Raw genomic sequence first — 15,025 nt, 5'->3', positions numbered from 1 at the left:
TTGTGTGAGTGCAAAGGGTCTTCAATTATACAACTTTAAAAGTTGTTGTGACAGTGCATGTTTTTGTAGGTTTCATAGAGACAAACAAGACATTACAACAACATTCTGTTTTGCAGCCAGTTGTCTATCAAATAAGTAAGTTACATTTCACCAATGTATTGTGTCATTGAAATGAATGTAACAAGAAGGTGCTGCTGTAGCTGTGCAAATAGTGACTCTGCCTATGGAGCAGAATGTAACACAAGGTGCAAAACGAGCTACAGTGACGTACAGAATAAGGGAAACATTTGACACATGTGCAGGGTGTCTTACCATTATGAAATTGTTTCAGGTCAAAATAATGTGACTGTATCGTGACTATTTGGTGTTGTCATCAGTGGCAAAGCACAGTAGTGAAACATGTAATGTGATTCATCAGTTTAACTGTTCACGCTAGAGCACAATGTTATTACACAGGCTTGTTAGTCTGAATGAGGTGTGTGGGCAAACAAAAATGTGTGTTGCTACGACGACTTTTAAATTCAAACTCGTACAAAGAGGTAAGCAAAGTTTTAATTTTCACCTAAAAAAAAATAGAGTTGTAACAATGAAACAGGGTGACAGTGTAGTCCACTACATATTCAACCTTAAATGAGAGACATTTTTCCCGGTGGTGGAGGCCTCAGTTGTGGAAGTTTGCATTTTGGCCATTTGGGAACTTACTTTGTCGTCCATCTAGAAATGCCTGCTGCTCCGAGCTTTCTTCTTGTGAAGAAATGGGGAGAACTCGCTGGATGCCTTGTCGGGAGAATACGGAGATCAGGCAAACTATGACGACCTGAAGAAGCGACGTGTACAACTATCGTGTGGGGTATTGTGGAGCAAAAACTCCCCTTCAGGCATCTTCTTGTGACATCTGCTGTAATGTCACACAATTGGTGGTGGCCTTTGTCGTGTTCAAAATGTAAAAACTGACCCCTTACCTTTTTCCACTGTGGCCGCTATTTGTGCACCTGGGCCGCTACTTAAATGTGATTCTTGGTTATTTACAGATATACTGTCTGCCACTTCAGACCTTTTTGAGCAAACTGGAAGCATTTCCTCCATCACTTTGTCATACATCTGCAGAGTGCTGTCGTCCACTTCTGTCAACTCAATACGAATTGTTGCATTTTTCCCCCTTCAGATGCAGGAAATCAACCAACACGTGATGCTGTACTTTATCAGTAGGCTGTGCCATTCTGCTTTGGTTCTTCTAGCAGTGTTCTGCTGCACCGTGGCATGGGGATTCCTGTGTATAACACAACTGCAGACATTTACCAGCAAACCCAAAAAATTAATTTTGTCAGTTTAATTTTTTGAAGGCATTTTCATCATCATCATCATCATCATCAGGTTGCAGCTCCAGTTTCCTGGGTGCTAGTGACAAGCCTCCCAACTTTTTATATCCATGTCCGACTCTCCCTTTTGGTTTCCATACCAAAGATAAACTACTTTCAACCACATCCTTGTTAACGGTGTCAATTCATCTTCTTTGCTGTTCGACATGTTTTTTTCCCATTTATAGTCAATACAAGGAATTTTATAACCACTGTGGTTTCTTCCATCCATTTCACACGACCGTACCATATTAATCTAGAGTGGCAGAATTTTTCCTGTATACTGAGTTTTACGCCTCATGTATTTTATTCCTTTCATTCTTTACCTTATCCTTTTACATTGGTCTTGGTGTATGTCTAACAAACTTCATATCAGCACCTTAGCTTTGGTTGTTTTCTTGCTCTCTCTCTCTCTCTCTCTCTCTCTCTCTCTCTCTCTGCCAGAGCACGTGTCTCCAGTGAATTGAATAGGTTAAAACAAGAATACGTAGTAGGTACCGAAGAGGGCTAGTTTGTATGGTGTCCCTTACTCGTCCATATCCCCCTCCCCAATTGTTGTGTCTTCTTCTTCATCTTCTTCTTCTTCCACATCTTCTTCTGCCCCCACCCAACCCCCTCCTCACTCTTCGAAAGCCGAGGTCACAGTCTGAAACTTCCCATTTCAGATTGTTGCTGTTTACAGTTCTAAGACACTCTCTAGTCAGCTTATACTTTATTTTTTCTTGTATCACATGCATAGTATCCTACTAAACTAGATGAAGCTGGTCGTTAAGTGTCTAATTTTTGCGCAACAATGCTGTCGACTTGACAGGCACGTACGATTTTACTACTGAAGTTCATTACAATGTATATATAAATGGGCAAACTTTGCTATATGCTAATGGCAGCAATGATTTTGTCAGTATTTGGACTGGTTTCACAGCCCATAGCAAAAGAGTGATACTTTCTGGAGTGAAGGGTCGGCCTTGCGAATAATGGTGCATGTGATGACAGTGCGGTGTGTTTTATGTTTGTCCTCACACCTCCCTGCTACATCCCACCTCACTCACGCCTCAATCGTTCACTCTGCCCTGCCCTTCACCCATCTGCCCACCCACGACATCACTCACACCTCACACCTCGCACCCCGTGTCACGTGCTACGCCCACGAACGCGCCCACTTGTCCTGACCGGCAGCCACTCGCAAACCGTCCACCAAGGCCGCCAGCCAGCCAGTGGAGAGGCCAGTCGTTCGTGAAGGTGAGTGCCACTTTCTCCTCCTCCTCAATCTTTTATTGCTTATGTCTCTGTCACACCTTCACTGAAACTCGAAAAGTTTGAATCGAGTAGTTGTGAACATTTTAATGCTCCTTGTGAGGGTTGCTGAATGAAGCTGATGCTGCATCTGCAAAAACTTTGTTTAAAAAAAAAAAAAAAAAATCAAAACTACCATTTCGTCCTCCAGTGTAGCCACCTTCAAAAGGTATGCATTCGTACAATTCTCTTATCCACGTTTAGATCTTAAAGTTATTTTTAAATCTTATACCTCATCAGTTGTGGACTTGAAGGTTATTGCTTGGTATTCTTTCTGATTGCTGAGGGAAAGGATCTCACAGAACAGAGGTTTTGTATTGACTGAGATGACTGTAAAGCCTATGAAGCCCATCTACCTGAGTCTAGTGTTAACTCGTGTAAAAGTGAGAGAATGCCTGATATATATTTGCGATTCTTGTAATTGAGGCAGGATCTGGGTACAAGCCAGGTATTCACCTAGTGGAAACCACCAAAAAACCACTTCCAGGCTGGTCATCATACCAGTTCTCATCGTGAACACACCAGGTGAATGTAATTTGAGGTTGACGCACATCTCCAAATCCCGGAAGCAGCATACTAATGTGTGCAGCTATCTGCGTGGCTTGTCTGATAATACGTTGTGGGACAAAACTTAATTTGTAAGAATACTGTATGCAAAAGCTTACATTCTTCTCGCACCCTCTCCCTCTTGACTCGATGATTACGTGAGTGTGCACATGATCACATCCTTAGTATTGACAGCAATGTAGGAAACACCAGGAGGAAATTCTGTCCTTTCCATGAAGCTGACATTGATGTATTCAATGCAATGTAGGAAACACCAGGAGGAAATTCTGTCCTTTCCATGAAGCTGACATTGATGTATTCAATGTTAAAAAGATCTTATACAATTGGACAGAGACAGGTATAGACATGGCACAGATCTTCATGTATTCTTGATGTAGTCTTTATTAACAGAGTGTAACACTTCATTACATAACATTGCTGTCAAATTTCTGCTACCTTTAATTTTTTTCAGAGGTGTCAAGAACTATAACTGTATTTGAGACGCTAGTCCAGAAAAACGTAGCATGCGGTAGCAGTTGAGAATACTGAATTCTGTAAGAAATGGTTGATAAATCGTAGCCTGTGATTGCATTTCCAGTACTTTTGAGAAAAGCCTGTATTTATGGAACAAGCCTCACAGTACTGTTACAAATACTATACCTCGCCTGTTTACAGTTGGCTCAGGATTCTAAAAAATACTGAAAGTTTGTTACTAATTGAAGATAACTGCAGTCTGTGTTAAATTTAATGCCCCAGTGGCAAATGGTACATTGGGTTTAGTTAACATTAATGGCATTTCACATTGATGCAAACATTTGCGTAGCCACCAGTTGTGAATTTATAGGCTTTGAGTGATGTACTCATTATGGTATTGTATGTTTCTCAGTAGGTAGACAACTACTTTAGATGATATCTAAGATTTTCATATGTGGCAACGTCTTTGATGTTTAATATCTATTGGCAAAAAATTGTTAATATAATTAGTGAGAGAACATTATTGTGGCATATGAAATTTAATTGACAAAGCATAACATTTTTACTGAATTTCTCACTGAAGGTTTTCTAGTTGTTGATAGCTTAAGTTACAGTGACTGTAACAGGGAATTTGTGCAACATCAGTAGGTATTTGTCATTTTGACACACTGGAAAAAAAGAATGGTCATATTTGGCTAAAACAAAAATGATACCTTGATTTAGAAAGTTTCGAGGATATGCAGGTACTAAATTGTCTTTTTGTGGTGGTCATTATTTTGCAAAAGCACTGCTTAGTGCTTGTATTGTTACAAAGATCTATAATAAACCAAGGAAACTGAACAAATGTCAAATGATTGATTCATCACAGGGCAGAGGGCAAGATAAGACTGCTAATTCTGGAATGAAAGTTTTCACAGAGTAACTCGTCATCAGTTCTATGTCCCATTCTCTCTCATCTTCTATGCAAACTGATTTGAATGTTCATATAATTTTCCTCATTAGAATCCCATCCAATCGTGATTGATTTGTACCTTTAATACTTCACTGTTCAGCAATCTTTCATCCAGAGGTCTACTAATTAAACTGCTTACTGAAAGAGTAAATGAATAACAAGAGAAGAGTTGGAAAAGTAAAGTAACATCATTCCAGAAGGCATTAAACTTGTTAAGAAGTCCTGTATATTATGTTTTTAGTAATAATTTGCTAAATGCTAAAAAAAAATCTTATTTTCTTCCCAGCAGTTTTGACTTAAAGATGATGTTCATCATGTGCGCATTGACTTGCTTTGTTCTTAATGTTACAAAGAAATCTGCTTTTCATGAGACACATTATTCAAAATTAATGAGTTAACAGTAATCATTTTCAGCTACACATATCTGTGATCTCTATTTTTTACCTCAGAAAAATATACCAGATCAGCAGTAAAATAATGCACATTAAAAAATTATTTGGTGTTGATTCAATACAAGAATTATAAAATATGACCCTCAGTTCGTTTGCTCATGTTACATTATTATTACAGCATCCTGAAATGAAAATGATAAAAATGTTATTTATGATAGACAGTTGAAAATGGTTATCATATTTTCTCAGGATTCATTTTAGACTTTCTACAGAACACTCAGAGCAAGAAGAAGTTGCACTGAATGAAAATGCCTTTTACTGTAACTATAAAACCAATGGGAACTATTTTATATAAACTCTTGTCTGCTAGCTGGCTAGATCTTTGTGATTGCAGCTATTTTACTTTAGAAACAGTCGGTGTGCTGATATAATTTTACATAAGTATACTCATTTTTTGTGCTGTGAGTGAGTTGCGTAGCGAACGTACCTTCATTTTTGTCTTAATCCATTTTGAGACATAAGGTGTTCATAAAAAGAGAGTATTCTTGCTAAGATATTTATTAGTCATTTGTTTAATTACAATAATGATCGAAGCAGAAGACATGAACAAAAATTTGTGCTGCAGCCAGGACTTGAACCCAGGTTGTCTTGATTGCTAGGTAGAAATGCTAACCATTTACACTACCACAGCACAATGGTCAACTTGGGTAGTTTGTGCAGTGGTAGTGTAAATAGTTAGCATTTCTGCCTAACAAGCAAGACGACCTGGGGGTCGAGTCTCGGCCACAGTACATATTTTAATTCATGTCTTCTGCTTCGATTATTATCGTAGATAATGAAGAGACTTAAATGTCTCAAGGAATATGATTCTAAGATCTATTTATTTAATTAATCACTCTGTTGACTGTGGACAGCTCTTCTTTATTGTGTAAGTTCACCTAGCATGTTATTTTGTCAATTGCACGTGATAGCATGTGTAAAATTACCCAGTTTACTTTTTTTCCCCTTCAGGCATCTGTCCTTGGATTTCTTAAGCTTGTGAATTGTAATTGGTGAGATTTTCACTGTCAAGAGACTTTTTCACTGTCAAGAGACTTTTTCACTCTGATATAACCTCTTTGAAGTGTTGTGATACATCTTCCCTGCCTTGCGATAAAATGTTGGTTCTCCCCTGACACAGATTGAAACCTTTGTTTCAGTAACTGTTGGTTTCTCCAAGCAGCAGCATCATCACACAATTTATTTTGGTGTCCAAGTCAAACATTAATTTCAAGACTATGATCTCATCATAAAGTACCATATAGTCTCGTATTTGATTGTACTTGACTTTAACATGAATTAATGGTGTGATAAAATTGTATGAAGAAGCTGCACTGTTGCTGGAATAAACTGAACAGCTGAAAAAAAGTCATGGGAATAGTAACTGTTCATGACTGAAAGTTTAAAGAAGTGCAATAATTAATCCTGGTACAGAAATGCAATAAAAATGCTCTGTGTTATTGGTGTAAATGGGTATTGTGCATTTTAGTACATGTTTAATATCAAACTGCATTTTTATGAACACATTCTGTGTAGTAGCAGTAGTGTGTGTGTGTGTGTGTGTGTGTGTGTGTGTGTGTGTGTGTGTGTGTGTGTTTCCATGTTTAAGATATTATTTATTTGGTGTTCATGTGTACATTATGTTAGGTTTTTTGTGAATGTTTTGTATGATTATTTGTGTTGTTTATTATATATAAATGTGTTTGGTACAATAGAGCCTTTGCATTAACTTGTATACAACTTACTTCTGAACTGGCGGTCTTTGCATTTGTTTCCTGGCTTGATTTCAGTGGATAAGGCCTGTTATGGGTGTGGTGTTTTTATCCTTCTTTCTTCTAGGCAGCGGAATGGCACTGCTAGTGGATTTTTTTAACTATGAATTGTGTGGTGGCACATAGGAATCACACAATTTAATGCTACAACTCACAAACTGCTTAGTTACAGGCGAAGCTGCTGGCCACTAGGAGCCTCAGGATATCGCCACTAAAATGAAAATTGAATTAAACTCTCTTTCCTTGACTTCAAGCATAAAATGCAGCTTTTTAAACATGCTATATTTAACATCCTAACATATATGACCTAAGTTATATAAAAATAAAAGCCTGCTGCTTCTCCTGCTGTTTAAGTATGTACTGTGTGTCCCATGTCTTTTTAGTTAGTTAAATGTAACTCCTGGTGAAGTGTTGATGGCACTGTGTTTACAGAGAAGGATTTAGAGTTAATTGATTTCAGGCTGTTGGAGTTGTGGTGAAAGTGTTTCTGAATGTTCTTCACGGAGCACACAATTGAGCACTTGGTAATGGAGCCTCACAATCTATCACTGTTCTGCTTGTTTTATAGTGGATGTAAATCTGATAGAGATGTGGCGGGCGTGAGATTGGGAATGGGTAAAATTTATCACTGTGGGCGAAGTCTGTGTGACAAACACATCTTGAGATTTCTTTCGTGATATGAATATGTACACACTTGAAGGCAGATGGAATACTTTATAGATCCAGCAGTTTTACTTCACAAATGGCAGCCACTCTATTTAGAAAGTGGAGTGCTGTCCTAGTTCAAAAGATCTCGGAATAATTTTGTATCTTCCATTTAAATATGCACAGTATAGAAATTATGCTTTCCCAAACTCATTTGCCACATCTTGTATAATGTTTTTGCTCTTGACTTGAAATGTTGACAATGTGACTGGCACAGGTATATTGGATGAAGGGATCCCTCACTGCTGTATGCACATAGTTTAACGTCACTGGTGCAGGTGCGATACTAAACTAATGAGCCATTTGAACTTGAGTGTTGTAACGAAATGGCAGGTAAGTTGTCTCGTTTGTTTTTTCGTCTTATCCTTTCGATGCATGAAATCTATTTGTTTCCTGTAGTTCAGCTCTTGGTGCAGGTAAGCTGTTAGTGGTATTGTTTGCCACACTAATATTTTCATCTCTGTGAAAAGAATTAAGCCGTATTGCAATGCCTCTGTTTCTGAGTGGGTCACAGATCCCATGGAGAGGAGAATCTGAGATGTGGAAATAAGTCATGGATGTAAATTTTAAGTGCAGTATAATGAAATGAGTATGCATTATTAAATTTTATTGTTTAATGTGAACCATAAAATAATCTGAAACATGAATTTTCAGGTCTACTGAGAATATTCTATTCAGTAGAATAAGCTGTGCAGCAGAAAAAGTTCTTTGATTTAGTCTTCAACTCCGCCAGATTATCCATAAGACATTTAATGGGAATTAAATTACCCCGTTAGGCAATTCCTACTCTAATAAATTGTATGTGAACAGAAACTACTAAAATTAATGTTTAAGTTGCCGCAAAACAGTAGTAGTTCATAATGTGAAGCCATTTCTTTTTATTTCATATTTTATCCTCAGGTCATACAGAGAGCAGTGCAAAGATCAGTGTTGACTGAAAATAAGCATAGGTGGCTGCCGTATATAAAAAGGATAAAAAAAGACCCACAAAATTACAGACCAATATTCTTAACATCTGTTTCCTGCAGAAGTATTGAAGATATTCCATGTCCAAATATAATACATTTCCTTGAGATTAAAAAAAGCTTCTGTCCACAAATGGACACAGATTTAGAAAGCATTGCTTGTGTGACACTCAACTTGCCCTTTCCACGTGTGGTATCCTGTGAACTGTAGATAAAGAGCAGCAAGCAGATTATGTATCTCTAGATTTCCAGAAACATTTGACACAATACCTCAGTGCAGACTGTTAATGGAAGTCTGGGCACATGGAATGGATTCCCAAATAGGCCAATGGTATTAGCGTAGGTACATGGTGACCCCCTCACCCAGTGGGAATCCACTGCAACCTGCAACCTGAGAACTGGTAGTTGTGCAAGAATAGAGTGGAATGGAAGAAATGGGTAGAGTGGGGTTAGCTCAACATCTGAAAGCATAAGAGAATTTAAGAAGAAGAAGAAGAAGAAGAAGAAGAAATGTGTTTGGCTTGAAGACTTCTTAAGCAATAGAACCCAGTACATTGTCATTGATGGCGAGTGTTCGTCAGAGACAAGGGTATCGTGACGCGTGCCCCAGGGAAATGTTAAAGACTGCTCTAGTTACCTATATACTGTACCTACATGATGTGGCGGATAGGGTAAATGGCAATAGGTGATTGTTTGCCAGTGACACTGTAATATAAGCAAAAGTACCATTGATGATCGACTGTGGGAGGATTCAGGATAATTTGTACATAATTTCTATTTAGTGTTATTAATGGCAGCTTGCTCTAAATGTAGAGAAACATAAAAGAATGTGACGAGTAGGGAAAACAATTCTATAATGTTTGAATACAGTATTCGTGGTTTGCTGCTGGACTCAGTCATGTCGGTTAAATGTATATGCTTAACGTTGCAAAGCAATACAGAATGGAACTAGCACACAAGGACAGCAGTAGAGAAGATGAATGTTAGACTTTCGTTTTGTGGGAGAATTATAGAAAAGTGAACCTCACCTATAAAGGACCATATGTATAACATTAATGTGACTGATTCTTGAGTACTGCTACAGTGTTTGATATCACCACCAGATCAGATTAAAGGAAAATATTGAAGCAGTTCGGAGACAAGCTGCTACATTTGTTACCAGTAGGTTCGCAAATGTTTCTTGAACTCAAATGGGAATCCCTGAAGGGAAAACAGCATTCTTTTTGCAAGACACTATTGAGAGAACTGGCTTTACCAGCTGACTGTAGAATGATTCTACTGTAGCCAAAGTACATTCTGTGTAAGGATCTCAGAGATAAGATGAGAGAAATTAGGGCTATTATGGAGGCTTATGGATAGTCATTTTCCCCTTGCTTTGTTTGTGTATGGAACAGGAAAGGAAATGGCTAGTAGTGCTAGAAGCCATCCTACACCATACTTTGTGTTGCAGAATGTGTATGTAGATGTAGTCAGTATCATTATTGGCTTTGACTAATTACAGAGTCCACAAAAGACTTGAATATGTTGCATAGTGTCAGTTGAATACTTTGTCGTCTGTGTTTGTCTAGGGCAATATGACTAGTCTAAATGATTTCACAGTATTGCAATTGAATAAAATGTACATCCATGGCCACTTTCCACATACAGTAACTCCCTCTCAGTGAGGGCTCCTTCAAGTAGGACCAATGTATATAATCAAAATCTGTTCTTCTGTGTACTCTCTTCAGTAGCCCCCTTTTTTTGTTTTACTGTGTTAGCTTCTTGGATTTTAATTGTGGCTGTGTGTATAGTGTTGGTAATACTTCCAATAAGCTATTACCAAAACTTACATTTTGCTTGCGACTGCATGTTGTTGTTCTTGTTCCAGATAAAGAGAGTAATTGTTGCTTTGCATGTTGTAGAAGTTAACTGCTTTTCTAACACTTGTAGTGTGTTGTTTATATGGATTGTGAATTATCGATAGTGGTGAGAAAATTGCACAGATCGCATATGCTCACGTAATGTAATGAAGAAATTATTTTGGAATGCATCCAGCTGTTATTGAGTTGTTTATAAATATGTAGGTTTACTGAAGAAGCAGAATTGTACAGTCCAAGGTAACTCGGAGGAAAATTGGTGCACAGTCTGTGGTGTGTTTAATACGCCAATCAGAAAGTACACACTGTAAAGCTTGCAGAAGTATAAGAAAATGAAGGAGAAGAAGTACAACAAAATAAACTAAACAGTACGTAGATCGTGAGTGCAGATGAAATGTTCTTAGAGAAATGGTCTTGTGGTTAAAAAAAAATCACGGTGTGTAATGTATTAAAAATAGGTTTGTGCTTTGAACTTGAAAGTAAATTTGAAAAGTATAGGGAGCCAATAGGCCAATAACAGCTGGATGGTGTAGCTTGTGCCTCCTGCATGATGCATGACTTTGCGTCCTCCCACCTTGGAGCAGTGCATGAAGTGGACACGGGAATGGGAGCGGGAGCGGGCTACTCGGAGTCGGGCCGGCCGCCCACCCCCGTGCCGGACCCGGCAGTGCCCACAGCTCCGGTCCTCGTGCCCTCGCCTCCGCCAGCGTCTCCGGTGCGAACCGCACCCCCGACAAGTAAGTTGGCACCTGCCTTTCACGTCGTATGCAGGTGGTAGATTCTGTCACCTCCTGTGCAGCTTTGTAGCTACGTCTTCGAAATTTCTACTTTTAGGTGCACAAATTCTGGCGGCTAGTTGTTTGAAAAATTATAACAGCTGTTGAGAGTCTTACTTTAAAAATAAGTTTTATAGTGCTTTATCCATTGTGGGTTGGAACCCAAATGCACTCAGTGGTAGATGTTGTTGGTCAGAATTCCTTCTATTGCATCAGAAGGAAAATAACTGCACCAGTTAAAGTAGGTGTGTATTGTGGCTCAGTGTGTAGGTGCCAGACTACAAATCCAAAGTCGTGGGGTTCAGGTGAAATGCCAAATCAAACTGTGGTCTGATATACGATAAACTGTAAGTTTGGCAGAAGTTACTGAAAGTGACATGTACTATCTCACCTAATAACACGGCCTCGTGAGCCGTGTATGTGGCCACACGGATCTCACAGAGTCACAGTCGCTCGCTCACATGTTGTGAAGTTGCAGAATCAGTGTAGGGGCAATGGCCTTCCTTCACTGAGCACTACATCTTGTGACACACTGTGATATAGCAACCTGCCATATTTCCTTATCCTTTTCCCTGTCATGTGGCACATGAAGGTGAGTGAGGTTAAGGTGCATAAAAAGGGGAGTGGTGGGGAAAAAGATCACTCGTGCAAATGCAGTGCTCTAGTTCACACAGATGTTTAGGTTGGTTACAGTTGTGCCTTTTTTTCTAGTTAACTCTTTCATGCCAGGTTCAATTGCTGTGCAGTTACCCTAAGAGTACAGAAATACACTAACAAATCAGATATTCAGTATTAGTCATTGAAATTTGGTACAAGTATACTAGAAGTTATAGGTTTACTGTCTCTGTAGGTTCAGAACAATATCTTGTTGTGGTATATTTCAAAACATATGGGTAGATGTGGAGGAACACAGCTTTGTCTGCCAGTTTCTCTTTGGCTTTCTCTGGTGTAGCACACTGAGGAATGTTTTGTTGGATTCTTCTACCTTTCATCTGATGGGATATTCTTAAGGAAATGAGGCCAGCTTTTTGGTTGCAAACACAAAAGAATAGAGACAAACGAATGTCATCAACTTGTTAGTATGTAACAGAAACTGCACTGATTGCAGTAATTGTGCCATGTTCACACAAAATTCTGAGAACATTTTCTTTTATTGGCCTGTGAGTTTGTGGTGCACAATATAAGCATTGAATATGCACATGTTCAGAATATATAAGATGATTTTGATGCACTTTACAGGCTATTTTCGTCACTAGAATTTTGATATTTTCATCAAATTTAGGAGAAAAATTGCTATCACCTGAAATAACAACAAATTTGATAGTGCTATGTAAAGCACAGTTTAAAACTTGCATAATTTTCCTCTTCCTCATGAAAGTAATACACCCTTGAAGTAAGTTTGCAGCTGAAGAATGAATGTTTCAGGAAACTATATTGTAACATCAGGGCAACATACAGGGGAAAAAAAAGCCACAACACAAGGCACGTACATGTACTATCCTCTGTAGTGCATAGAAGAGACGTTTGTGGCCACAAAGTCGCACTGTGTTGACTTACACAGAACACTGTAACTATGAAAGCCGCGACTGTAAAGAAATTTATTGCACAACTTGTTGTGTAAACACACAAGATTAGGTAAATCTCTCTCACAAGTTTGGATTGCTTTCAGGTGTTCAGCCATGTGGCTGCTTGTAGATGATGCAGGGTTTTGGCAGGCTGGCTTGTTGCTATCGGCCACCTTCAGCACCACTTGTGAGGGTGGCAATGAGTCAGTGTGCCAAAATATTCTCACCGTCTGTATGACGCAGTTAAAGGTGGCAACACTCTGAGGAAGCCTAAGATCACACACCTCTACTTTTAATTTACAGAATTTTTGGATTTGCTAATAACAGAGAGCACTATGTCTTAAAATGGCAAAAATTCTGTTCCAAGGAATCTGTGAACTTCATTCAACAATTTTTTTTTCTGAATTGTTAGTATTTTTGGCTGGGAGGACCAAATCAGCTATGAACTTTAGAGCTGGTATTAATTTAAGCTGCATGTGTAGCATAGGACTGAAATTTGGATCATTACTTCAACATGAGAACTGAACAACAGTGGTAATCCTTCTATAACACTCTTCTTAAATACAGTTTGGTTTTACTCATTTTTCATGCCTGTTATTCAACGTACAGCATTTCTTACACCTTCTGTCACATGGTTAAAGAATCCCTCTCTTCCCATCCACCTCCCCCTCCACTCCCCTCCCTGCTCCCATCCCCAAGTTTTTTCTCTTTTTTCTGTATTATTCACACTTGGAGATCATCAATCGGAATTACACTGCTATGTGTTGTAGTTGTGTAAGCATGGCTTTCAACTACAGCACTTGACTGTTTTAATAAATGCCTTACACACTTTGTGTTTTTCAGTAATAATGTAACTGGTGCAGTAATTTCCTTATTTTTTATCATTAATAATACAGTTGCAGGCCTTAAAGGTAATTAGGCAGCAGTAAAACACGCATTTCATCTACTATAAAAGTAATATAGGATTATGAATCTATTGTAGAACCACGTATGTTTGTTACAATGTTGCTGTGGCATTTCATATCCAATTAATGGCACTTGATTTGTGTCAAGGCCATTAAAATGAGATGATTTCTGTTTTAATAGTAATTATAATCATTAACACTTTGGAGGCTGGCCACTTAGAAGAATATTGGGCATAGAAAACCGGTCATTTATGCCGTTATTTAAAGCGTTACTGGCACATATACTATCAATGTGTCTTCAGGAATAGTACAACTAGAAAAGGGCCAGACTTATAGATTTATTTTTCATATTTATTTTAATTCTCTGGTAGATTACATATTTTGTAGTAATTATGACAGAAAGTACGATTTTACTTCCAAGAAAGAAGTGTAACGTGAGTTGTTGAGCAATTTCTTCCTATTGAGCTTCCAAAGTTTTTTGTTCACTCAACAAACATGTCATATTTGTTGCAGAATTATAGCAAAATGCAAAACCTAAAGAGCACATGTACAAAATTACGTTGCTGAAATTATATTGACTCAGCCATTCATGACAGCAAGTGTTAAGTTTGCTAATGTTTTTTTTTTTTTTATTCTAGAAATTTACAACAGAAGGCAGCACCAGCCAAGGGGTAGATTGCTAGATACCCGTACATTGTCCTCATACAAAATGAGTCCATTTTTCAAGTGATAAGTGGTTTCCGCATTGGGAAAATCATGGCCTTACATATACGCGGGCATGGTTGTTTTAACACAAAGTTGCCACCCAAGCTGTGCTCGGACTTGGTCTCCATAGTGTCAACTGAAGGAATAACCACAAGTTTTCACAAGAAACTAAAGGGGTAATATATATATACACACACACACACACACACACACACACACACACACACACACACACACACACAAAATATTTCCTTTAAGCTTCACAGCTTTTGTAAATAGCATTATCAGTGTCATTTGCACTTGTGCAATGCGTGAAATTCCTTACCATAAAAAAAGATAATAAAATTGATCGGAATATGTTTTTTTGATACTCAGTTTCCTCAGTTATTGGGAAGAGAGGGAGGTCTAATTTGGTACATAATCTTTGGTGTGTGAAACTGGTAACCATGGAAAGAGGAACAAACTAAGCTAAAAGTGTGTGGCGGATCGGCAGGAGCAGTATAGCGATTTATGTCACAAGGTGATGTCTTATGCCAGTGATGGCATACTGCTCACTTGCACTCACAGACTTGTGATGGCAAAAGAATTGGGTTTAATGTTATTGTTACAGAAGTGTGGCAGAACGACTACTACATAACCTGCAACATACGTTAATATTTTGCTTGAAGATTTGTGATTAAGACTAGTAGACAGTATCTGACATGTAGGTTTCAAGACTTAAT

At 38.3% G+C, this 15,025-nt stretch overlaps 1 protein-coding gene across 1 annotated transcript in view; it reads left to right on the top strand.

Annotated features, from left to right (window-relative positions):
- LOC124550850 (spectrin beta chain-like) overlaps positions 1-15,025 on the top strand; it is a 497,121-nt gene that overhangs the window by 449,111 nt on the left and 32,985 nt on the right. Inside the window, exon 38 of the mRNA XM_047125580.1 lies at positions 10,937-11,089. Within this exon, the coding sequence (XP_046981536.1) occupies positions 10,937-11,089 (153 nt within the window). The remainder of the gene's footprint in view (positions 1-10,936; positions 11,090-15,025) is intronic.

Source organism: Schistocerca americana, chromosome 9 (genome assembly GCF_021461395.2).
Source record: "Schistocerca americana isolate TAMUIC-IGC-003095 chromosome 9, iqSchAmer2.1, whole genome shotgun sequence".
NCBI lineage: Eukaryota > Metazoa > Arthropoda > Insecta > Orthoptera > Acrididae > Schistocerca > Schistocerca americana.
This window is presented reverse-complemented; position numbering and strand designations above follow the sequence as displayed.